This window comes from Protopterus annectens, chromosome 3.part1 (genome assembly GCF_019279795.1).
Source record: "Protopterus annectens isolate FY-2018-M chromosome 3.part1, PAN1.0, whole genome shotgun sequence".
Classification (NCBI taxonomy): domain Eukaryota; kingdom Metazoa; phylum Chordata; order Ceratodontiformes; family Protopteridae; genus Protopterus; species Protopterus annectens.
Genome location: NC_056732.1, coordinates 1,492,630,114 through 1,492,656,776, shown reverse-complemented (window position 1 = coordinate 1,492,656,776; position 26,663 = coordinate 1,492,630,114). Strand labels below are relative to the sequence as shown.

At 39.3% G+C, this 26,663-nt stretch overlaps 1 protein-coding gene across 2 annotated transcripts in view; it reads right to left on the bottom strand.

The window, feature by feature from the left end:
* PLCD1 (phospholipase C delta 1) overlaps positions 1–26,663 on the bottom strand; it is a 1,599,641-nt gene that overhangs the window by 415,502 nt on the left and 1,157,476 nt on the right. For both annotated transcript variants that reach the window (XM_044067556.1, XM_044067555.1), the window contains exon 8: positions 6,524–6,670. In XM_044067556.1, coding sequence (XP_043923491.1) covers positions 6,524–6,670 — 147 coding nt within the window. The remainder of the gene's footprint in view (positions 1–6,523; positions 6,671–26,663) is intronic.

Sequence of the window (26,663 nt, the reverse complement as noted above, 5' to 3'; positions counted from 1 at the left end):
TGGCACTAAATCGATCTGCCAGGATACTGGCAATATCCTTGGGATCAGTATATTTAATGCCATTCTGTTATAGTTCAGAGCATATCTGAGCATTGCCATTTAGATTCTTGACATAACTATAGAATGCCTTGTGGTTGTCTTTGGAATCTTTAGCAATTTTATTTTCATAACTAGCTTTAGAGGATTTTATAAGGGATCTCAGCTTCTTACTGAGGCTGGTAAGGATGTTTTTTTGCATCCTGGGATTTTCCTCTTTTCTGCAACAGTTTCTTTCTTCTGTTGTATAGTTTGTTTATGGCAGGGGACCACCAGGTTGGCTTCTTTCTTTTGGAGGAGAGAGTCTTGGTTCTATTTGGGATGGCACAATTCATGCACAAGTGGATGTGCTCGTGCAGTGCCTTAGTGTAGCATTCAGCAGTTGAACTTTCAGCTCCCATCTGCATGGGTGTCATGAAGTTTGTCACTTCTGACTTGAGTAGCACGAAGTTGGCTTTGGAGAAGTTTTTTACAGAGGTTTCCCTACTGGGGGTGGGGGTGGCATGTGGATGTCAAGGGTGATTTGGTTATGGTCAGACCTGACCAATGAGGGGGTGACCACTGGTGTGGAGCATCTATCTCCCATGTTGGTAATGACCAGGTCTAGGATATTGGAGCCCCCAGTGGGACAATGGATTAGTTGATCCAGGGCACTGGAATTTATGAATTCCAAGAACTGTTGGGAAAAGTTGTTGGTACCTGAGTAGTTTTCCCAGTTAATGGCAGCGTAGTTGAAATCACCCAGTATTAGGGTGTTTGGTTGTATCTTAATATTTTCCAGTATGTTTAGAAAGGTGTAGTGAGAATCCTTGGGCATGCTGGGGTATCTGTAGCAAGCATCAGTTTGGATTGCAGTCTTGCCTAGTGTTAGTTGCACCTGGAGAATTTCAGATGCATTGTGTTGGGCAACTAGCCTGGAAGTGTGAATATCCTTGGTGAATATGGACACTCCTTTACCTTTAGTGTTTCGGTCTTGGTTTGGTGGCTGAACAGTGTGCTAAGAGTTGTAGCCTGGTATTGCAGGGGTGCTCTCTGGAGCCTTGAACCAGGTCTCAGTTACTGCACAGATATCGATGTTCTCCATTTTTAGGTGTGCCTCGAGAGAGTGCATTTTGAGGTTTAGACTTCTAGCATTGAGTAGCATTACCTTTAGATTTTGCATACTTGTATCTGTTATGGTGGTGGTTTTATCCTTTGAACCTTGCCTAAAAAAGGCACTATAGTGGTGGCAAGAGCTTTAGCCCATAACCTGAATGCCAGGGGGGACAGGAGCAGATGATCTCTTGCAAAGCATCGTGGTTTGTCGATCATGTCGCCCCAGGCAGACAGATACTGGATCCCCTTTGAATGACACCAGAAGCTTAGCCAATTGTTGAAGTCAATGATTTTGTCCTTATACTGTGGTATCATTCTGGGTAAAGGCAGGATGCTACTCAGGGCTAGAGTCATACCTGCCTGGGCCACATTATCAGAGAGCTTTTCCATGTCTCTTTTTATGTAGTCCAGGGAGGTACATCTCAAGTCATTCACTCCAACATGGACAATGACAGAGTTGCATTTGTACTTGCTGTGGAGTGACTTGAGTGCATGCATTATGTGGCTGATCCTGGCACCCGACAGGCAGCTGACTGTAATTTTCTCCTTTTTCAGCCTGGTGAGTGGGACATCAGTGTGCCTGACTATACAGTCACCTATGACTAAAGTGTTGGGTACATTGTCTTGCCTTAGGGGCTGTTGTTGGGTGGCACACTGATGTTGTGAGCTATGTGTCAATTTGGTTGTAACTGGTGTTTGTTTGGGTTTCAGCTTTGGAGGTCCTTGTTGCTTGGGCATGTTAATGTTAAGATCCTCCGCTCATGTGGGTTTAGTGTTGCCATGTGTGGGTGTTGATGGTGTGGGTTTTGAAGGGCTATGTGTTGCTTGAGGTGTAGTGCAGGTGTTAACCTTCTCCTCTTGACTGTCTAGTACAATCTTGGCTGGAGAGAGCTTTGCTTCCAGTTTGGCTATGTAAATGCATTTCTCACAGGTTGTAGTGTTGGGTGGTAGGAGGAGAGGGCTGTCTGTGTACATGAGGCAGTTGCTGCATTGCCCCAGTATGCCCAGATTCACCAGGTGGACAGGAGAAATCACCGGAAGCTGACCCTTGGACATGCCTGTTTAGGCGCTTTTTTTGTAAACTACAAGAGCTGTTTTCCCTTACCTTTGCAAAGTACTTTGCAATTATAGGCTGTTTAGTGCCTACGATTAATTTCTCCTTATTAACAAGGAGAGATGAGTGCCTGTATCAGTTTAAGGCTTCCTAGTGCTTTCCAGCAGGTTCTAGAGCAAGTGCTAGTCACAAGGGTTCAGATGTTGGTGCTACTACTGAGAAACCAGGTAGTTCTAAGGGAGAATTTGAAGAGCAGACTTTCTGGCACCTGGAATACTTTAACCGTAGCCCGGCGGTGCTGCACGATGTGGAAAATGTGCAAACACGCACATTTTTAAGCCAGAAAGTTGAAAGAGATAGAAATCAGACCAAAATGGCTAAAATTACAATTTCAGAGCTGGAAACCACTCCTCTAGTGTTAGACAGGTAGTACAATGCTCACCACTCCCGCTGGTAAGCAGTAGGACTTTCCTCTACCACAGCAAGGTCTGGAGAGCTCTGAACACAGAAAATAAAGTCCTGAAACCAGCAAAGCCTGGGATCTGGAGTATACTAGCTAGGGAAGGTGGAAAATGAGCAAACCAGATAGTTTCTTTTTTTTTTTGGTTAAAACAGGCTAAACAATGCAATAATACACTAAATAAACACAGAAAAGGCTAACACACTTGAGTGTGTAGCCCTAAACAGTAAATACACTTAAAACTTTACAAAATTAGCTATTTAAACCTTTTTAAATGAAGCAAGGCAAGTGCACAACTGAAAAATGATTTAGGAGGCAGTAATACATTAGAATAAGTAGCTAGTCTACATATACAGAAAAGTCTCTATATACAGAAAAACAACTAAACACACGAAAACAATTCAGATGCAGTGCAACCTAGAGCACTTGAGTTGTAGCAATATTAAGACAAATACAGTTTTAATAAATGCACTAAAATATACTCTATATTTCCAAAATGTTTGAGAAGCCCAGTCAGAACACAAGGATATTCAGACATTTTTTTTTTAAGAAAGTGAGAAAGGAGGAACAGAAGGAAAGAAACTAAGTGGGTTGGCCTTCTCAGATGTTCTCTCTGTATTAGGTAGAATGAGCTAATGACACTAGACTGGGAGGAGTGTAGGGGCGGGCAACTGCAAGGCCAGCAGGTATAAAGACAAGATGCCAATAGGCAGGGTGGCTGGGAGAAAACACTACAGAAATGTTTATCACAAGTGAGCTAATAGCTATGAAATACAGTACAAGTAGCAGTATACAATAAAATTGCTATAAATATCTAAAATAAGCAATAACTACTGCAAATAAGCAAAAAAAAAAAAAAAAAAAAAAAAAAACAGGCTACTTATTGCTATATATCACAGATCAGCTGCTCCTCCTCAGATAGCTCTGTGTGTAATGGCTGAAACACGCAAGTTAACTTCTTAACAGAAAGTTGAAACCTGAAACAACTTTAAAAAATGCTCAAAAGACCAATAAGGTGCTTTCTCCAAGCCATAGCCCTGGCAACCCAACTACACATACCTCTCAAGTGTACCTCATTACGAGGAACGTACCTCATTTGGGGTCTTAAAAAGTTCATGTTCCTCAGAGTTCCTCAATGTTCCACATTGAAAGACTCTGTCATGCATTCAGTGTTAGGAATTTTTTTAAGTGAAATCCATGATAAATAGAAATGAATCATATGAATTCATTAAAAGATCTTCTTTATAAGTAAAACCAGCATATTTTAACCATCCTATGGCCTTCCTAGTTGAAGTTGTTAGTAAGCCATTAGTATGTTTTCCACATTTTGCCCATTTGTTCCACATTATGAGGGCTAGTGTTCATCATTTTGGAGATGGAAGGTTGAGAGCTATGCAACTACACAATGACCATAAACACTAAACTCTCACTGAAGTGGGGGATGGTCTTTGCTAATGAAGATGGCCTGGACAATGAGCTCAAAAACAGCTTCTAACAAACAACTAGGCCCACAACACAATCAGGAATATGGAGAATATTACAGCTACTACCAAAACTATTTTAGGCAGAACACACTGCAGAAATGTTTATCACAAGCACAATCATGAATATGGACAATATTACAGCTACCACCTAATCTATTTTAGGCAGAAAACACTACAGAAATGTTTATCACAAGTGAGCCAGTAGCTATGAAATACAGAACATGTATGCAGTATACAATAAAATTGCTATAAATATATAAAATAAGCAATAACTACTACAAATAAGAAAAAAAAAACAGGCTACTTATTGCTATATATCACAGATCAGCTGCTCCTCCTCAGATAGCTTTGTGTGTAATCTTAAATGCTATGCTACTGCCATGCATTTCACTGCCACATTTTGTACCTAGGACCCTGTGCAGTACAGTCAGAGCAACATAACCCTATGGCAAATCAGCTGTTTTTTTTAAACATAAACATGATATTAGAGCAGTTAAATGAAACAAACGAAATCTGATTTAAATCTGGTAAATGAGCAAGACTCCTTTTGTGTATTGTACACATTTTATGTTGGCATGGAATGTTGATCCTTGCTTCTCTGAAGACACAACCATATTATACCATGAGCCCCCCAAAACGTGCACGCTGATTGGCCAGCGTGCCCATTGTAAATCGAGTTATACTAATGGAAAAAGGTCCGGTCGCCCGGACTTTTTTCCATTAGTATAACTCGTTTTTTTAAAACACTGTCTCGCTATGTTAAATGGGTTTAACATAGCGAGGCAGCTTTAAAATAAGCAACGGAGATCTCCGTTGCTTATTTTAAAGCTGTCTCGCCATGTTAAACCCATTTAACATAGCGACAGTGTTTAAAGCAACGGAGAAAGCAAGATCTCCGTTGCTTTTTAGTCTCACTATGTTAAATGAGTTTAACATGGCGAGACAGTTTAAAATAAGCAACGGAGATGTCCGTTGCTTATTTTAAAACTGTCTCGCATGTTAAACTCATTTAACATAGCGAGACACTAAAAGCAACGGAGATCTTGCTTTCTCCGTTGCTTTTGCCAACTCTGATGTACTGCGCAGGCGCGCAGTACATCAGAACTGCCGCGGATGCCAGACATCTGCGGAAGGGCAGTAAACAGGCATTATACTATGCCATTATTTAAGAAAAGTAATAGTTTCTTTTCTTAAATAATGTCATGGTATAATAGCAATAACCCACTTCTGGGTGTGGGTAATGCTAAATTTACCCACGGTTGGCTTTGTTTGGTCCCGAGGGCGAACCGTGGGTAAATTTAGCATTACCCACACCCAGGCGTGGGTTATTGCTATAATATTTCATTCTGAAGGCTTGCTTAACAAAAAATCACACAGCTAGAAGTGAACTGATCTATCAGGAAACTGGTAATATTAGAGTTATCCTCTGTGAGCTATTCTGATAAAACTTCAGCTATAAGTCACCTGTTCAAAAGATGGTCAAAATGCTCATTTTATTTGCTGTTTAAAAATAATGTTAGACTTTCAATGTTAACTCCATAATTGGAAGTGTAATTTTTTATAGTGCTAAATCTTAGGGGTGGAGTAAATGAACAGTAAAACACCTGCTTCTTTAGATATCGCTAAGTTACTTTTTCTCAAGCATCAGGTGCCAGAGACACAATATACTGAAGAACAGAACTCCAATCTCTGTTTTCCACAGGAAATCATTGATGGTGTAATTTTAAGCATGCATCAGCAGTGATCCAATTGTCTTGGGAAATTCCTCCTTTCTTCCTGTTTGTACAACTGCAAAGTTGGTACAATATACATTTGGTAGGTTAGGACCCCCCCCCCCCACACACACACAGACACACACACATTTAAAGGGTGTTGGATGCCTTTCCTCCTGCAAAAGTACTTACAGTTTAGTTTTTCAATCTTGTAAATTTTAAGCAATAGTTTATGATGTTGTGGAATATTGGTATTTGGTGTTTGGGTTTCAGTAGTGGAACCTAAAATACTGCTAAATGGCACATGCTATCAAAACCTAAACTACATAACTGGAGAATCTGTTTGTCATCAAACAGAAAAATACATGCTCTAATAATAAAGCCATAACAAAACAATGGAACATGTAGCCTATTTTCTAAGTGTAATAATACCTATCAGCATATCAGTACAAGATCATCAAGAGGCAGTGATGCCCTCTACCTGTCACACTGGGCTTTAGGACACCTTTTGACAGTCCAGTGATGTTCAATACCTTCCACCCTGTTAGGAAGTAGTACTTGCAGAATTCATTCACTTAGAGTCAGGCAAATTCAGATTATACAGTGCCAGTCATGTAGGACAGTGAGTAGCATGCATATTTAACTTAGTGGTCCCACTTCCTAAGCACATTAGGTCACCTACCTCAGGGGAAGGCAGTTCAGTAATGTCTTCATTTACAGGTGCAGTCAGTAGCATACTGCCCAGTGTATTCTTGAGATGTTTGGCCAATACTCCTTGCTGTTCTATACAGTGGTTTTCCAGGGACAGTATTACTGGGTATGGAGAAGCCTATACAAATAAAGTAATATTATTTTACATACAGGCAACATTATGCATCGTTTTACAGATGAGAGCTGCTGACATTCTGATTTTGTAAGTTATCGAATGTACTGAACTGGGTATTCACCTCTAAGGAAAGACAGTACCAGTGTGTATAGGTTGAAGTCTGGGAAGCATGGGTGTTATGGGTAAATATAGAACTGTACTGCATGGATAATGATGTGAATACTTTGCCTTGGGTTCAGTAAAGCATTCTGCAGTCTCACAACAGACTATCTTACAACTACATTTATTACTCAGGCTGGCTCAACCTTCTCAAAACAAAAGTGAGTTATAAAACTACAGAAGAAAAGGCATTTCTATAGAAAACTAAACATAAGGAATATTACTTACCAAATGGAGTGCTTGGTCCATGCATTGGTTAACCTGAACTAATACTAGTACAAAGAAATAAAGGCTTTAACCAATGAAAACTAACTCATTAAGCAAGCTGTACCAACTGAATAGTGTCACTGACAAGCTTTTCTAACTAATAATGGTTCTGGACCCCAACAAGAACTGCAAAGTTTGTTCAAATAAACTAATACCATGCAATCAGAAAATTTAGACAGACAGGTGATCCTCTGTGGCGACCCCTAACCGGGAAAAGCCAAAAGAAGAAGAAGAAGAAGCCATACATAAAATGTAAAATTAATTTCTTAAACTACGAGCCTTTTGCAGGCCTGACCTTGACATCTGAAGAACAAGCAGTGCTATCTCAAAAATGCACCTTTTATACATTAATCAAGCAGTGTTTGAAGAGTCTCCTGAAAAATATCAAACATTCTTTCTCAGACACAAAAAACTATGATCAAAGTGTATCCAGTGGACAGTTTATCTTAAAGCAATGTTTTATGCAAGATGCAAGCAACTCACAGCCCCCTAAAAAACATTACTCCTCAATGCAATCATCATCAAGGCTGGGTTATAGCCATTTGGAAAAAAAGGCAAAAACTTGTTTTTTTTCACAAAATCAAGTATTTGTCTTTTTTCTTTTCTTCTGCAAATTTGGAGAAAAAGACGACTTTCAAAACATGGGCAAGGATTCACAGTCAAGTGCTATGAAAGTATGCAGTGCAAAGTTTCAAAAGATTAATTGCAAAAAGAGCCACATAGCTCACCAAACATGTATTCAGCAGTGAATAGCACCAGAAGGACAAACAATGGACTGTGTAGTTAATGAGGCATGTAGTGCTAATGGAAGAAGTAGTGGTAAGCTACCTGAAGGCAGGAACAAGAACACAGCAGAATGCATGATTGACATGACATATGTCACAGGCTAGCATGACTCAAACATTGCACTCTCACACGTGTGAGTATCTGCACCATGCTTTCATCCAGGACAAGAAAGGCATTATATCAGCCATCAGACAGACTGCTGTGTGGGCACACATGAAACTGCCAAGACTGTTAATTAAATATAAGGGGGAAAAATGGAGTAGGCAAAAACACAGGAAAGGGGAAAAGTGCAAGCACAAGGAAACACACAAGGACATCCATAAAGTATGAAAGGTGGGAAGGAAAGATAATTTTTTGCAGGGAAAGTGAGAAAGCTAGGGAAAGAAGGCAGTGGATGAGATGGAGGGAGAAGGACAGGTAGCTGGGGCAGACATGCAAACATAGAACACAGACTCTTATAGGCAGGGGTGGCAAACAAAACGGTTGGTAGGTCAGCAGATATTCATGGACATGCAGAGTGTGGGCAAATAATGATGAGGAGGGTTAGACAGTATATAGGGAATGGGGAATAAGCCATAAGACAGTGAGAAGACCATAATGGAGGATAGAGCGGGGTCCTGGCATGGCTGAATGCCAGACCAGCACAGAAGTCAATGAGGCTAGACATCACTTAGTTCATCACATGGCTGATGTTATAGGCTGGTTGCTCCCCTGGTGGCTAAGTAGGTGGGGCCTATATGTCATATGATTCCACAAGTCATGCCAGAAGATATTTGACTTATTTTAACTTCTTTGTTTAGCTTAGTATCGACTGTCCAATGGATGATTATTGGCATAGTCTGGTTGTCTGATGTAAGCCAGATGGTGTACCTGACTTCATGAGCCAATTCCCCATAACATTTTTCCAATCTCCCTGAGAGTTCTAAGTCCTACTTTATAATTTCATCATTGCTTATCATTTGTTCCCAATATTGTAACTGTGTTCCCCATTTTCTACGTTTGTTAGCTGCTGTTCTTTTCTGCTTATCTTTTTGATTAGTCCAGATAAGTAACATTTCTTTCTTCAACTTCTTTATTTTTGTTTTAAATAATTTCTTGATATCCTTCTTTAGCGCTCTCAAAATATCTGGTAGTCCTTTCTCTAGACATTTTTATCCCAAAAGGCTTCTAGTAACTGTTTTTTTCTATCCAGGGAAATTTTGCAAGTAGCATCACTTTCTATTTAGTCTTGGTCACTGGGGATTGGCACTTAGTATATAACTGCAGTTTAAAAACAGTAATGTACATTTCTATGTCTATTACTGCCAACATCCCCCAACCATTTACTTTTTGGTAGGGTCATTTTAGACCATGCCACCCCTGGCCATTCACCATTCCATAAAATGCATCCATTAATGAAATTTAGTCAGGTCTGTAGCTTGATGAATTGATCAAAAGGCTTGACCTCAATATAATATATGGGGAAGCACTTACCCAGTTAAAGCCTGTATTCTGTGGTCCAGACCACTGTTCAAATTCTTTTCATTGTTGCAGTTTCCCATTAATAGATTTACAGAAATCCTCATACATTTCAGCTAAAAAGTCTTTATAGTTATTTCTTAGCCATATGTCCAAATATTTTATCTTATCTTTATCTTATCTTATTCCATTTTTTCCAATATCTGGTGCTTCCTGACCTAGTCGGCATCCTACTTCTACAGCTAGGCTGACCCACTCAAACTTTCCCACTAAAAGTCTCCTGCCCAAAAAGGACGCTGTCCTAAGAAAATGTGCACTAGCACAAAAGTCTCTGAAGTCAGACCTGCAGTTTAAAAAGGCTGACCTACTCAAACTTTCCCACTAAAAGTCTCCTGCCCGAAAAGGATACTGCCCTAAGAAACTGTGCACTAGCACACAAGTCACTGAAGTCAGACCTGCAGTTTAAAAAGGTTAATACCTTTTGCTGTTCTATTAAATATTCCTATGTATTGTAAAGCTACCTGGGTCTAAAGGCACCATTTAGGCTATCTCCACAATAATTTGGCTCTATCAACCCTATTTAAATTAACCAGTTTTCCCCTAGGTCTCTTATACCCAAAATAAAACACCTTGTATAGTATAATTTTATTCTGCCCTCCCACACATAGCCTGTAAAATTATACTCTACAGTTACAAAATATCCTGCAAATGTATAGAATACAGCATAAAACATTGTCCAGTAGTGTGAAACACAAATTAAAAATTACAGCCTTAAAGCTAGATTAATCCTACTATCACAGATACCAAAAACCTGGGCAATACTTGGAGTTGGTGTTAGCCCTGCTCCACACCCCTCCCTGCCCCCTATTCTTACCCGCCCCCACTGGTGCTACATTTAAACTACAATATAGCCACTCCCCACTTACTGAACACCAATCAGCAACTCATACATCACTGAACAGCCCTCCCCCTCTATCCATTTTAATCTCTCTCATACTTCCATGCCCTGTCAACCCATCATAAATTCCTTCAGACTATAGTGATTATTTCAATTCAGCTGCCCCGCAGCAACTTCACTAACCTCTCTTACTGATTGTTTGTTTTTCTTGGCCTGCCTCTCTCAAATGGTGCTGCCCCGCTCCCCCTATCACTCTTCACTTTCAATTATCCAATCAAAACAAACCTATCATCCCCCACTCCAACACTAACAACCACACCCTTAATAACAGCTCTCAAACAACTACTGTTAACACTCATAACCACACCCAATCTCTCCCTCAACAAATCAGTATGACCCCTGCCCTCAATACCCACATTCCACAACCTCTCATTCTCACTTTAACCCTCTCTTCTCTCTTCCTCCTATCTGTCCTCTCCACCTACCACACACAACTTAACATTACTCCCCCTCCTCCATGGCAAACTGACTCCACTACAAGGCCCACTAAACACAACCATCCTCCTCCACCATCCTCCTCCATTAGAAGACCCCTCCTCCAATCTACCACCCTCCTGCCTATATAGATATACAGCCTGCAAACCTCAACCCCGCTTATCCAGCAGATTAGTGAAAACATTCAACAAACTGAATAAACTCTATCTATACCTACTCCAAAAACTCTTATGTTGTGGCGAAATACACCCAAATCCTGGACCCAAAAATTGCAATAGCTCTAATTCCACATACTCTAATCATCTATGTGTAAGACCTACCTCAACCCTTCTCCTGCTAAATAAAAATGTAAGAAGCATTCTCAACAAAACACTAAACCTCCATGCCCTACTAGCCCAATATAAACCTGAAATCATAGTACTAACAGAAACTTGGCTTAAACCAGAACATCACGACAATGAAATAACTGCCCCAGGCTACAGTATAATATGCAAAGATAGGACAGGAAAAAAGGGAGGAGGCTTACTGTACCAGACCCACCTCTCTATAGAACAATTTGCATGCAACTCCCAGGAAGTGCATGACATAGAACTTATCCTAGCCAGACTAAAACTTAACTCCAATAAACAAATTATTATTGCTGGAGGATATATCCCACCAGGCAATAATACTGGCATACTAGAAAATCTTCTCAACTAGTTGACTTCATCCCTTCCACAAGAAACCATACTTTTAGGTGACTTTAAAATTGACTGGTCAGAATGTACCAGCCAAAATCCCTCTATCCACATTAACATCCATGGGTTTACCCAAGTCATATCTACCCCCACAAGAACAGACAAAACCACTAAACCGCAGTCAATCTTGGACTGGATACTAGTTACTGACCCCAGTCAGACCCTCCAATCAGGCTGTCTCCCTGACAGCTTGAGTGACCATCAAGCAACATACTTAGCTAGACACCGGTCTCACCAACCAAATCAGCCCATTCTCAGGGTCATATGTAACAAAAAACCTTTAGAGCACAAGATATAATCAACTCACTAAAATGTTGCATTTGGACTCCCTTAAAACAACTAACACAAGATGAAGCTGTACAGTGCTTTAACTCAACCTTTTTAAACATCCTAAACTCCCATGTTCCACCTAGGACCACTAGAATTAAAACCAACTATGCACCATGGCTATCAAAAGAAACAAGGTCCATGATGAAAGACAGAGACAAAGCCTGGTCGCAACTTCACAAACGTAAAACCCCTGTTTTAAAGCAGAGATACCATGAGCTCCATAACCAAGCCAAAAGACTAACAAAACTTGACAAAACTAACTACTATAAAACTTTACAGGAAAAACACAACAACCCTCAAAAATTCTGGGCCTCAATAAATAACCTACTACACCCAGGAAAAACTACCACTCCTTCCCCTGTACTACTAAATAACCTAGACAACATCCCCACCCAATTTAACAAATACTTCACTGATATAATCCAAGCCCTTGCCAATACCCAAAGCACTAACACTAACCCCACAACATTGGTAACCCCCATCCTTTCCAATGCAAAAATAACCTCCCCAGTTTCTCCCTACACCCAGTCACAACTAATACAATTGCTAAGCTCCTCAAAAACTTAAACGAACAACTCCAGCAGCTGACAACCTACCTGCAGAATTCCTACAAATTGCTGCAGAAGCAATAGCCTATCCTGTGTCCATCCTCATTAACAGATCAATAACAGAATGCAAAACACCCCACTCTTGGAAAATATCTCACATGATACCTTTACACAAAGGAGGACAATCCCGTGAACTCACAAACTATTGTCCCATAGCAATTCTATCTCCCCTATCAAAAATATTAGAGAGAGTAGTCCATTTCCAGCTTATGCACTACCTCCTAGAACACAACCTACTATCCTCATCCCAGCATGGTTTTAGACTCTCCCATAGCACGACCACAGCATTGCTCTCCTTTTCAGACACTGTCAATACCCACAATAATGGTCTACTAGTATCCTTAGACTTATCCAAGACCTTTGATATGGTCAACCATAGAATGCTCCTGAATACCCACGCTACCCTTAACATAATCTCCTCTACCATATCCTGGTTTGGGAACTACTTATCTAACCATCAACAGGCAGTCCCATGGCAGAACCAACTGTCCCCATTACTTCTAGTGACTATATGTGTCCCACAAGGGTCCATCCTCGGTCCATTACTATTTTCAATATTTACTAACCAAACTGCATCATCTTCACTCTGCATCTATAGTGCAATATGCTGATGACACCTCTCTTATATGTGCCGCACCCACCCAGAATGAACTAAAAACCATAACCCAAAAAAACTTTACCTTAGCTGAAGAATGGTTCACTAATTTCAAGCTTATACTCAATCCTAAAAAAAAAAAAACTCATTCTCTTCTACCCTGGTAGATCTCCTCCCATAGACAATAGTTTTGTCATAACATCTAAGGATAACACCCTTATCACCTCAACATCTCACACTAATCTCCTAGGCATTGAAATTGACAACAGTCTGAAATTTGACATCCGTATCGCCCAAACAATCAAAAAGGTCAACAAAAAGATGGAACTCCTTTATAGGAACCACCAATACATGACCAAGCACACCAAAGCCACCATGGCTAGAACCCATCTGCTATCCATCCTCCTATATGCCTTCCCTATCTTAACTAACCTACGCCAAACAGAACTATCCAAGATGAAATCTTGCTACAACAAGATTGCCAAATTTGCTACCAAAGCCACCCATAGGTCCCATCATTGCCTAGCCCTTAAACAACTCAACTGGTTCGAGTTTCTACAGCTGCTCCAACTCAACCAACTAACAATCCCACATAAGCTCTACTACCATCCTGACAAAACCCCTGCCCTGAAACAACTAATTTCCCCCTATAACCCCGCCAGAAACTTAAGATCTGCACACCGGAATCACATAAATATCATCAAACACACAAATGAAGCAGGTAAATCTCTCTTTGCCTGCTCCATTGCAAGATGCTGGAATACTCTCCCAGATCACCTAACTTCAACATCCTCTACTAACCAGTTCAAAATACTTCTCAAAACACACTATTTAAAGAAATGGCTATGCCCATGTCACCCCCCCCCAGGCTAAGTTATAATAACTTAAATAAAGTCAGCTATGTTAATATATTATACTGTTTGCTAAGCATGCTCAAGCTACTATAGCAAGCTACTCCATGCTTTTATCCTGTGAAGTTTTTCACTGTATTATACTCAACTATTATTGAACCTTATTGAATTTTCAACTATTGTATTGTATCGTACTGTATTGTAGTGCATTGTACTGTATTTTGTTATATTTGGAACTTTTCTCCCCGTGCCCCCACTGAAAATGGACCTGTGTCCAGTCGGACCTTCCCGGTAAACAAATGTAAAATAAATAAAAATAAATAAAATTATCTTGTATCTTAATTTGTGGGGCAGCAATTTGTATTTTATGGGTGTCTGTTATATTGACAGCACTTTTGTTTCTCAATATTAATTTTATATCCTGAGAGTTCACTAAAATGGTCTAATTTTGCTATTAGCATGGGCAGACTTGTTTCTGGTTTATTTAAAGTAAAAATTATATCGTCATCATATAGTGCTAACTTAAAATTTAACTTTCCCAATTTAAAACCCTGCATGTTTGAGCTTCTGATGTCTTGCTTTAAAGGCTCCAAATAAATTGCAAATAACAAAGGGGACAATGGACATCCCTGTCTAGTCCCCCTAGTTACTAAAAAAGGTTCTGACAGAGTGGACATTGTTTTAACACTTACTGTGACATCCTCACCAATTACTTATAATAACAAAGTCCAAATTTTTGGTATCCTCACATTTGCTAAAACTTGAAATAGAAATGACCACTTCAATCGTAAGCCTTCTTGAAATCTAAACTTACTGTCATTGTGGGTGTTTTATTCTGGTGTGCCTCCTGAATTGTCATAGGTGTCTGAATTATATTGTCAAAAGTTTGGTGTTCTGTGATAAATCCACATTGGTCTGGGTGCATAAAAAGAGGCATCACTTCATTTAAACGTCGATCCAATAAGGCCATAAAATCTTATAATTATGATTTAATTTTGTAATTCAATGGTATGAACTTGCAAGCTGTGGGCCTCTGCTCTCTTTAAAAATGGTTATTATTAATCTTTCCATTCAGAGCTTAGGAATTTTGTTTTGAGTGCATTAAGCTATTCATTAATTTCTTCCACCTATATTATTTTATCATGTACTATGTTTCAAACCGCAGTTGGTATATCATCAATATCTGACAATTTCTCTGCTGGTTAAACTTTTATTACCCCTCTTACTACTGCTTTTGTTATTTCCCTGGTCAAGATTGCCTGTTGTTCTGGTTTTAATGTATGCAGCTCTAAAGTGCCTAAACATTCATTTACTAGCTTGCTAGTCACTAATTCCATATTCTGCGTTGTATATACTTTTTCATAATATATTTTGAAAGCACTTAAGATGTTGATTACCTTTCTTATAAGCTGTCCCACATTTTCAATTTGTCTATTTACTTTTTGCTGTCTTAACCTTCCTTCAAGCATTCTTATAGACTATATTGTATTCACATGATATACGCCTTTTACTGTTGCATACAATAAAAGTATCCTTTCATCTTCATATCTTTGAAGATACTGAAGTTTTCATAGTTCTAGTTCCTCATCAGAGAGAGGTAATATAGGCAACTTCCTTTGCAGTTCTGTAAGTCTAGTTAGGTTCAGTCCTCTCTTACTCTGTTCCTTCCTGTTTCTAATAATAAAATAAGCTTGCAGTTCTTTCTTTAAATCTTTTTTAATGTTGTCCCGTAACTCTGGGTCTATACAACCTTGTGATAACATATGTAATAATTTGTGTTTTGATAGATTCTTAAAGTAGTCTTTTGTTAAATAGTAAGTTGGAAAACACCAGTGTTTTGGCTCCTGAGGCTCGGGAAAGAGGTCAATAGCTACTGATATGTGCACATGGTCCAATATTCTAATAGGGCTAACTTTGACAATTATAATTATTTCTTTGTATTCATCTGTTATGAATACTTTATTTGAGAGCAATGCTTATGCCTTGGTGAACAGTATGTATAATCTATAGAATGTCAAAATGTGTCTCATATTAATACATCAACTAGTCCCATCAGACATAAAAATGTAGAACATTTCTTTTTTCTGTCATCTTTGAAATATTTTCCACCCTTTACCTCCACTACATAAAATAGCATAGTCCAGTCTCCTACAATTAGAAAATTCCTCTCATGAAACTGTAGTATGCATAACAATGTACATCTGAAAACAGCAACTGTAGTATGGTGGGGTAACTATAGCTCATCCAGTGCTATTCTACCCCCTTGGATGTTACCTTTCACTGCTGCAAATTTACCTAACTTGCCTGTCAACTGTTCTACAATCGTGTAGATTATTCCTTTTAAAATTGCCACACATTTTTGTCTTGCCCCCTCATAACTGGCACTTTCTAACAACTCAAATTGCCTGCCTGTTAGTTTCTGATGTTCAGTTTCTCCCGAATTCATCTCTTGTAATGTAATTATATCTACTTTTTTCCTCGTCACTTCATTCAGAACCCTGCCACGCTTTACTGGATTTGTCAAATAGGTACATAGGTTAGTACTAGGTTAGTACTAGGCTAACTGCCCTTGGGGCCATTTTAAGCATAGCCAATTAACTCATGTGAGAATCAAACCCTGCACTTTGTGTGTATAAGCCAAATATATTAACCATTATACCAGCGTCCCTCCCTAAATCACTGATGCTCCAGGTGATGATACTGGCATTTTGAAGGGCGAATTCTGTTTCAATAAACCTACAGTCTGGCTCAAACTCTGTCCCTCTATAAGATTTCATTCTCTTGCTGTTATACAATGCAACTTTCTGAAATTCTCCTTTCTCTATAAAGGTTGCTATCCTGCCCAATCTCTATTTTTATTAATATACCCCTATGGATGTTAGTTTGACACAACCATTCAATTTCTCAGTAGGTACTGATATTTATGCATTACCTTGTAAGCCATGATTACAATACAACAGAGAATTGTATACAGTAAGCACACTAATTTGCACTTCCAAGGTGAGACCATTGGCTCATTAACATAAACAATAAGAAGCATGGATTTAAAAATGGGCATAGCAGATTGCAAGACATTAACTTCTAGCTCAATCTGTCAGAAGGTATGTCTTGACAAACTGTTAAGCTCTAGTTATGTTTTAAGAAAGAAGAAAAGTAAAAAAGTTATGCAATCAGTCGGCATTTTCAGTTCAACATATGTTCTAACAAGAACAGCCATGCATCCAGAATGTCAAATGGCTGTTAGTTCATAATGATGCTAAAGTCCTTTCAAATTTTGATCACTAATTGCACCATCTACTTGAGACCAATGGGGAGGCTACGTTCTAAGGGAAGCAGTTTGCCACTAAAGTTATTTGTCTACCCCAACTCTTAGCTATACAGCTGTCATGAGCTCCACAATATGGCAGCTCACCTTATGTTTGAGACTATTCATAACTGTGACTAGTTAGAAATATGGTTTAACAGCTATGTTCCTTTATTTTAAGCAGATCTTTACTCTTGATGTTTACTAAGAAAGTTTCGAGGTGATATCGTCATAATTTGATTGTACCATTCTGTCCAGATTGTACAACAGTCCGACCACCTTCTCATCGTCAGATAGATATCCTTTCCGGTTTGCCCTTTTTTGTTGCTGTTCCTGTAGAGTTTCAGCTTTTGAGTTTAATGTTGAATACCTTTTAAATAATGCCAAAATTTTTCCCTGTGAGTCACTTTTTGAGGGCCATATTTGTTGAACCTCTGTTTGATTGGAGTTGGTGGCTGCAGTTGCTGGCTTTGAATCATATCCGTTTTTGTCTGTTAACACCTTCAGTGCCTCCTGTGGAGTAGTAAATGATCTGGGACCACCTGAAAAAAAGCTTTTAGTGTAGCTGGATAAATAATCTTAGACAGACTTCAATCGATTTTGCTTACAGTTATATTGTAATGGGTAGAATTCAGTACTTATTTTTCTTGTTGGAGCCAATAAGTCCTGATGGATGTAAATTCCATGACCTCCATGCATAATTATAAGACCAGGTTTCAGTAAACATGCTAGCATTCTTTCCCTGAAATAAAATGTTGCAAATTGAACTAAGACTTGTCATGGCTGTTTCTTATTCCCTCTCTGAGGTACCCATGACATTCCATGCATTTTAAGGTAATTTCATCTGGGCTAATGTTTGTCCATTCTGAGAATTTTGCTGTCATATATGAAAGACAGTCCTTATCTTCTAATCTTTCAGGTAACACAGCAACTCAGAGAATTTTTTGCTTGTTCTCTGTTTTCCTGATCTATTGCCATGTCATTACATAACTCAGGCCTTGCATCATTGGGTGCTACTTTTGACATTAGCAGTTCATCTTCATGGATCAGTGACTGAATAATGTCCAAACACTCATTTACTGCTTCACTAATTTCTTTCATTTGCTGCTTGTTCACTCTGTCATGTACGCATCAGGTTTTGAGTTTATGCTTTGTATTTCCTTAAAAATGGTCAGCAACGTAACATCAGGTTCATCAGCCAGTGACTGCTGCTTAGCTGTCTGATCTGCTGTGTCACTTCTGTTGCCACACATAATTGCTCCTCCAGCTTAGCTTCAGTAGTTTTAAGTACTTGATTGAGAATTTTCCACAGCTGCCTCAGAAAAACTACTTATTTCAATACCTATTGTTGGGACTTAATCCCTTGCTGCTCATATAACTGCACCATACCAGAAGTATTTCCTGCATTATTTTGGCTTATGCATTTCAAGAAGAAACTTTCATCTCTAAGAGACTTGTGTTTTAAATGACTTCACCTGATAGAGCAATTTCAAAGACTGTCATCACTAAAAAAAGATATCATGCACCTGCACCACTGCCACTGGTGTGACTAAAGGACAGAAATGTATATTTTAATGCAAGTGTCCTGTTGTGTTCACCTTTTCCATTTTGTGTGAATTCTAGTGAAAGCAGACCATTTTTTTGTTGTACCAATAAATATCTACTGCTCTAATGGAAACTGGATGTGTTCACTGCCTGAAGATTTTCACCATATGCTATACCTGTCAATGCATAACCTCTGCTTTCCAGTGTGAAAGCAGGTCAGGGTGGTGCTTCTTCAGGTCAGTGTAGTGATACAGATACTGCTCACCAGAATGGGTGATGTCAGTGGCATTGCTCACCATCCTGGCAACCTCATGGCAGGCATTCACCTTCTATAAGGGCTCATCATATTGTCTTAGCAGGTGCTCCTGAAACTTTCTGTGCATGAAGAACAAGACAATGTCGCTCTTTATGGTGCATCATGCTGGTGATCTGCATTCCACAGTGCCTGGAGGGCAATGACCACTAATTCAGGACCACTCAAGGAGCAAAATTGTAGACCTGTGTGCATGGCTACAACTTTGTAGATCTCAATTTCTGTAAAACAGTGCTGTATCATGGTGCTGCTGTATCTCCCGAGCACTGCAAACTTGCACTATGAATGGCTGTAGTGTTGCACCATAGCACTACAGGCATGCACATGTAGTAGACATGAGCATACTGGGCAGATGTCTTGTGGTCATCTTCATGTAAATAGCTAAAGCCACCATGTCTGGCAATGCAATGTGCTATGGCAGGAGTTCAAAAAACAACGGTGCTAAATAGTCCTATTAACATAATGACCATACTTATTGGCCTTTGTTAGCATGATATAAAATATCTTTACTATTTTGTACACCTCTGCTTAAAACAATACAGCTGTGAAACAGGATAATTTCAATAGAGATTCTGTAGACTTTCAACTTTGTAAAGCTAAGGAAATATTCTAAGAGTTAAGGAACAAGCCCTGTCTAGTAAAGAACATCAGCAAAATCAAAACACCCTCTGGTTGCTGTCAATCACACCGACTCAGACAAGATCATGTCCCTGTAACTGGGTACCCAGGACTTTGGCATGACACTGCACCATACACCTGTGATTTTTGGCAGGGGGAACTATGTACATTGGAAACAATGTGAAGTACATGTCACAGGGGGGGTATGGGGTTGCAGTGCCACATGATGAGGAATGACTACAGTATACACTTTGGGGAAATCAGCCTGTGCATAGCGCTAACTCCAGCTGATAAACGGGTGTATAAAGGAGGGCCTTTGGCCATAAGTATGGGCATCCTATAATGTATCATACACACCCATGGGCTGACATGTTAAAGGTGCATAAATGGGATCCACATTGATTCACCATTAGCAATCTTACACAGTACTGTTACTACAAATATAGCACTGAAAATCACTTTTTTATTATTTATTTTCTTTTTTCAGACAACAACCCCCCAGGCATTCAGTATGTGGAGGGAGAGACCTCCATAGCCCCATAAATATGAGTTACATGTGTTTTGTTGCTTATTCCTTTTGTTGATTCCTAGATTCATAGATTGTTACTAGGCTAACAACCTGGGGGGGGGTCTTTCTTTCTAAGCCTAGCCAAGTTTTCCCAAAAGAATAATAATGTCCTGATCATCAGTATTCATCAGATAAGCACAACATGATGAGATACTTTAAAAGAACTCCCCTTTATGACAATACTTTTCCACTTGAAGGCCACCACTTTTTAAATAACAGCATTAAATTTTGTTCAAACCAGTGACAATATACAGTAATAAATAAGAAACCCATTTAAGATATATATTCTGCTTGTCAGCAAACACTGATTAATAGCTGGTCAAATATTTTTCACATGAGAAATGAGCATCTGCTCTCCTGTCCTGCACGTCTTTCAAATCACAAAATACAACAAATGATTTTGCATTAAGCACTGTGGCTTAAAAGGAAATTAATTTCCTTTCTGCTTCCCATGTTTGTAGAGAAAAAAAGGATAATAAAACATCTAAGACTTCATGTACACAGATGCTTTTTAAACATACCAGAAGATAGCTTCTTGCATATGTGAAATTGCATCTTATCATAACTCCAAAGGGCGCATCAAAGTTGAAAATCAGTTGCAATAATGCAGCTATGTAACTGAAGTTTTTGACACCTGAAAAAAAGACATGCATGCATATACAGCTTTCTCAGCACTGTCACTCTTAAGAAAAAAATGGCCAAAATAGTGCAACAGCAAAATTAACCAGAAATTAGCATGATGACTTAACACATTTCTCTGTCATTTGTTAAATGTGATTATTTCCTGCAACAAGACTAAACTGCATGTTTGCGGCCATTTGTCCTGTATTCGGTTCGTTTAAACTGCCAAACTTCGTTAAACATTAGTGACTGTGTAAGAAAAAGGCTTAGCCAAAATGTTCATGCTCTTCCTTAAATCTAAACTACAAATATCTTCCAAAGACAAAATACTCCTACAGAACAGAGTCGACTATCCGAATGTCAATTATCAGAAACGTCAGTTATCAGAACCAGCCTTCCAAACAGGCAGGAAAAATTATAAAGTCTGAATATGTAAACTTTATACATACTTGCGTGAGTATGCTTTCTGAGCTTGTAGCCAGCTTGTGTGTGAAAAATATTCTTTACTGTCCACTGGACTTGATGAATGGTTAAAAAGTGTATTCCTGCATGCAGAAAAAATAAACAAGATTTTAGAAGTTTTTTATCCAATTCATTATATGTTTGATTATCCGAACAATTTGATTATCCAAACTACCCTAGGTCCCAATTAGTTTGGATAATCAACTCCACTGTATTCTCTATTTCAGTATAAAACAGGCATGCCAATGCATTTTCTGGTCTGGAACTGTTTGAAATTCTTTGCTGAACACAAAGATTACAAAGTATTTCCTTCAAGGTAGGTAGTGGGGGGACAGAATACAGTCAGGCCCAAATCAAATGGAAAGGGAAAAAAGTGGCTCTAGGGGAACACAAATGCTTATTGTGTGCTCATTTGTTAGACCTTACAATATTGATGTGGTAAGACAGCTTTCCTCACACTGTTGATGTCTCAGTAAGATGAAGCTTGGTTTGCTCATACGTTCATAGGTGATTACTACGGTAATGCTGCAAGAGCCTTTACAAGCCTAGTGAATAATACCCAGGACATGACAGTATTATATCTTAATTTCCCCAGATGAGGGATGGGGTAATATCAGGGTAGTGGTTCTTTGTGTTTTGGAGCCTGGAGTCATTTTACAGACTGGCTCTGTCCATAAGGAACATTGGCAGTACCCCCAGGAGTGAATTTATGGTTCCCCATCCATTTATCCACATTCCTTTTGAAGAAAATGAGGGATGGACTTTGTTTTATGAAGACAGGAAGTTTATCCGATAGATGAAGTAGCCTTTGGGATATGAATCTGCCTCTGCTGCAAGTTCTGTTAGAGTCACAGGTAAGATTCAGGTCCATGGAATGCGTAACCCATGTATACGTTTTCTTGCGAATATGTAACATTTTCATCAGGGGTGAATCAGAGAATGCCTTGTATGTCAGGCATAAGTCACCTCTCAAAAATGATATGAGATGGAGTAAAGGGATAGGGCCTTTACTTGGTCTGCATAAGACATGTGCCTTATGCTTTGTACTTTTTTAGTGAGAAACATCTGGGGCCTCTCCAGTTGCTGTAAGTGCCTGGTTAGGTACATGCAGAAGGCAGCATTGTACTTAATTATGGGTCTAATGATGGCCAAGTGCAATGGCATTATGCTCTCCTTTGATCTTGATGCCATGCCTTTAATTATAAGTTGAGCCACACAGAAGGATTTCCTCATTATCATAACTACCTGGTGGTCAAAGTTTAGGTCACTACCCTTCTGTGCTCCTAAGTCAATCACCACTAGGTCTACTTTTAGGGATGTGATCCATCCATCTATCCTCAACCCCTTTTTCCCCTTTTGCACATGGGGTCGGGGTGTCACTTTAACAGTGACAATCATCTTGAGCCAAGGTTTACACCACCGGGTGGCTAGCACCATATTATAATTTACAAGGATATCTGATTTACTAAAGGGTATGATTATGCATTTTTTAGCATTTAGTCTTAGACCATGGTTTTGGCATCAGTCATTTCTCATTCTTTGGCCTGTTTGTAGGATGTCAACATCATTTGGGGTTATAACAATTGCTCCCAGATTACAGTCATCAGTGAACTTGGTGAGCCAGAGTTCCCCAAGATTAGCCTTTACTTCAGAGAAGTCTGTACCAAACAGGATGGGTCCCAACACTGAACCCTGTGGGACACCGCTAGTAACAGGTTTCTTACTGGAGGTAAATTCACCTATCTGGACAATATGTGTCCTGTCAGTGAACCAGTTTGCAATCCATCTGACAATGTAGAGATTTATGCCTAACATAGTAACTTTATCTATGATCCCTGAGTAGAGATTTGTTTTGAAAGCTTTGGCCAAGTCTAGATAAGTGCTGTGTACCATTTTACCCTCATCCATGGCCTTGGTTACTTTCTCAAAGAAGTTCACCAGATTAAACAGGCAAGGCCTCCTTTTGACAAAGCCAAATTGCGTCTGGTCCAGTTTTGGAGAGTTGTTATGTCATTATTGATCAGGTCCATGATAATTCTCTCCATGGCATTGCAGATAAGACTGGTCAAGCTTATGAGTCTGTAGTTCTTTGGGTGAGTTGATGGGCCTCCCTTGTGCAGAGGGATGACTGTTGCAGTCCTCTATTCCTCTGGGAGAAAGACTGTCCAGAAGCTGTGGTTAAAGAGGGTTTCTAGTGGTCATGATATATTCTGTTTAAAGCTATGTAAGAAGCATCTGGGAATGTTGTCAAGACTCGTAGAAGCTGTGTTTTTGGCTTTAGCGAGCACAGTAAGGACTGGTGCCCTCATAGTGACCAGTAGAGGGATGGTTGCTAGTATTCCTTTGGGTGTAGTAGGAAATGATGGTGGGAGAAGTTTGAGCTGAACTTGTTGGCCAGCAGGTTTGCTATACTTTCAGGCCGGTAGTAAGTGTTGTCATTCAAGATTAACTCGGCACATTGCTGAGCTTTTCCTTTGAGGTTACAAACATAATTAAAAAAAGCCTTATGACTATCTTTCACATGGGAGGCTATCTGCCTCATAGTTAGCTTTGGCAGATTTGAACAGCTCGCTAGTTTGTTTAGACAGGTGAGTGTCGTTTTGCACTGTTTTGTCTGTTCCTTCTTGGCTTTGGAGAGGATTTTTTTCCTTTTGTTGAGTAGCCTAGTTATGCTTGGGGTCCACCAGGGTGGTTTATTTTTGCCAGTAATCATAGGTTTGACTTGCACAGGTACTTCCTCCCCTATACATCTATGAGTGCGGTTGTACAGTGCTTTTCTGTACAGCTTACAGTAGGCCTCAGTGTCATCTGGGTTCAGAGGGGCTAAAATGTAAATAAATCAGGCACTATTTGTGCTAGCATATCTGGCTAAAGTTTTCTATATAATTTCAGATTGACCTGTGCATTATATGTCAGCCTGACTAACTATGATATTGTAAATAAGTTCTTACATGTTGATTTAGAATCTGTTTGTACAGAATGTTTTAAAAACTTGAACAGTATCCTTTTACATTTCTAACTGTGCATGTTTGTGACGAAAGTTTCTAAAGGCAAACTGTTTCAGATTCAGCTGATCTGCTGACTATGTCATTGAAATGTTGACAGTTGCTATGTGCTACCCTCAGAAGCTAAAAGACAGGAAGAAACTTTAACAAACAGCTGTTGGTTGATTTTCAAAATATGACATGAAAATTAGAATTGGAGCAGTTGTGACAGTTATGTTAGTCTATAAAATAGCCTGCTGAAGACAGTTAACAGCTAGTTTTCAGTTACAGTTGTCAGTTGTTAGTTACAGTTGTGAGTTGTTCACAGTTGTACTGTGCAGTGGATGCCCGAAAGGATTCACCAAGAGCTGTAAGCCTGCCTTTGCTCTGTTGTAGTAATTTAGTTTAGATCGGGGCCAGTGTTTTTAGTCAGATAGGAACTCATAACTAACCAGTTCAGTTAGAGTTTTTCTGAATGTTGGATTCATATCCTAAAGTATTGATTTCATTTTCCTGGTGACTGAGTTCTGTTTGTTTAGGTTCATATGATCATAGGTTCATAGGTTTTTACTAGGCTAATGAACAAAAGGGCTTTTTTAAGCTTAGCCATGCATCAAAATCTCTGACAAGTTCTGATACCCTTGATAAGTGAAAGCATGGACCTGGGAGATGAACCATTTACAGGTTACCTGTGTCCATTAGAGACATAGGTACCAAACCAGGCATGAATTTCTGGTTTCCCATCCAATTGTCCAAGCTGAACTTGAAGTGGGGTAGGGAGGAACTCTGCTTCACATGGATGGGGAGCCTGTTCCATACATGGGGTAGTCTCTGGGATATATACCTATCACTCCAGCAAGTGTTACTTATATCACAGGCAAGGTTTACATCTTTAGAATGGGTAATTCTGGTGCTGTTTGTTTTGTGGATATGCAGGAGTCTGTCAGGGTGGGGTCTGACAATGCCCTGTATGCCAGGCATAGATCTCTTCTCCAAAACCTGTAGGAGACAGAATACAGGGATAGGGCCTTGAAGCAGTCTGCATAAGACATTTTACTTGCATCCTGTATTCTTTTAGTGAGGAACCATTGGGGATGTTCCAATTGCTGGATATGCCTGGTTAGGTACATACCAAAGGGGGCATTGTATTCAATGATAGGTCTGATGAATGCCAAATAGAGTGGAACAATTACTTCCTTGGACTTAGATGCCATACCTTTGTTTATAAGTTGCGCAACATAGAATGATTTCCTCACTACTGTAGACACATAATTGTCAAAGGCTAGATTACTATCTATGTGTGTCTTTAAGTCCCTGACTACTGGGTCAACTGTAATGGATGTGTTGTCAATATGATAGTTACCAAGGATGGATGATTTCACAAAGTATGCTATTATGCATTTCTTGGCATTTAGTTTTAGTCCATGGTTCTGACACCAGTTGTTTATTGGAAATTACTGTTTTATATTTTTAATCATTTTGCAGATTATTAAATATTTTTATTAACTTACATTGTGGCTGGTCAATCAGTATTTTTCTTTAGTGATTTATAGGTGCTTATACTTTCATTGATAACTCCCAGGGCCACTCCAAAAGCCTGGCTGCTAAGGTATTTTGCTACTATTTGTTTTAATATCTAATTTTAACAACTAGACACCCCTTTAAAAGGGCATGAAGACACTCTGATTGGTGGCAGCATGTTACCTTATTGTTTTGGGAAAGGTACACAACTGGAAATCTGTATCAGGCTTTCCCAGGAGTGTTTGGATGCGTAAGATTTAATCTATTTAAGCGTGAGTGTATCAGAGGTCTTAAACTGGGATACATTGCTCTGAAGTGTGTAATAAGGAGTTACATTGGGGTGTACAGATGTATACAGTCTAGTCCCAGGCTATACAGTGTGTTCCTATTGTGCTCTTAAGGGAAATTTTTGAAATATTACTCCTGTTTAAGTGATAGTTTCACACTGGAGTCAGTAGTGAGGACTGGAGCTCCTTAGTTACTGACCCCAGGATAGTGGGAGACAACACATTATTTTGTGGCAGTTCAGTGGGATATTATCTGGAACTTACATTAATTGGTGGCAGTGGTGTGGGATTTTTAATTGGAGTTCAGTAGCCTGTGTGTAATTGTCATTAAGGTGTGCACTCTTTACAGCCACAAAGTAAACACAGAATCTCAGTTCACTACAGTTTTATTTACTTGTAAATACTTAGTCAGGGAAAGCAGGCAAAGATGTCAGCAGAAGACTATAGTAAGCTGACAAAGAACCCGTTGACCAAAGAGTCTGAAGCCAGAGGACTGGTGCATGCTAACCTGACCAAGGAAGCAATGAGTTTAGCCTTAGTTGCTGCTTTAGCTAAGACCAGCCGTATGGAGGATATCCAATTTGGTACT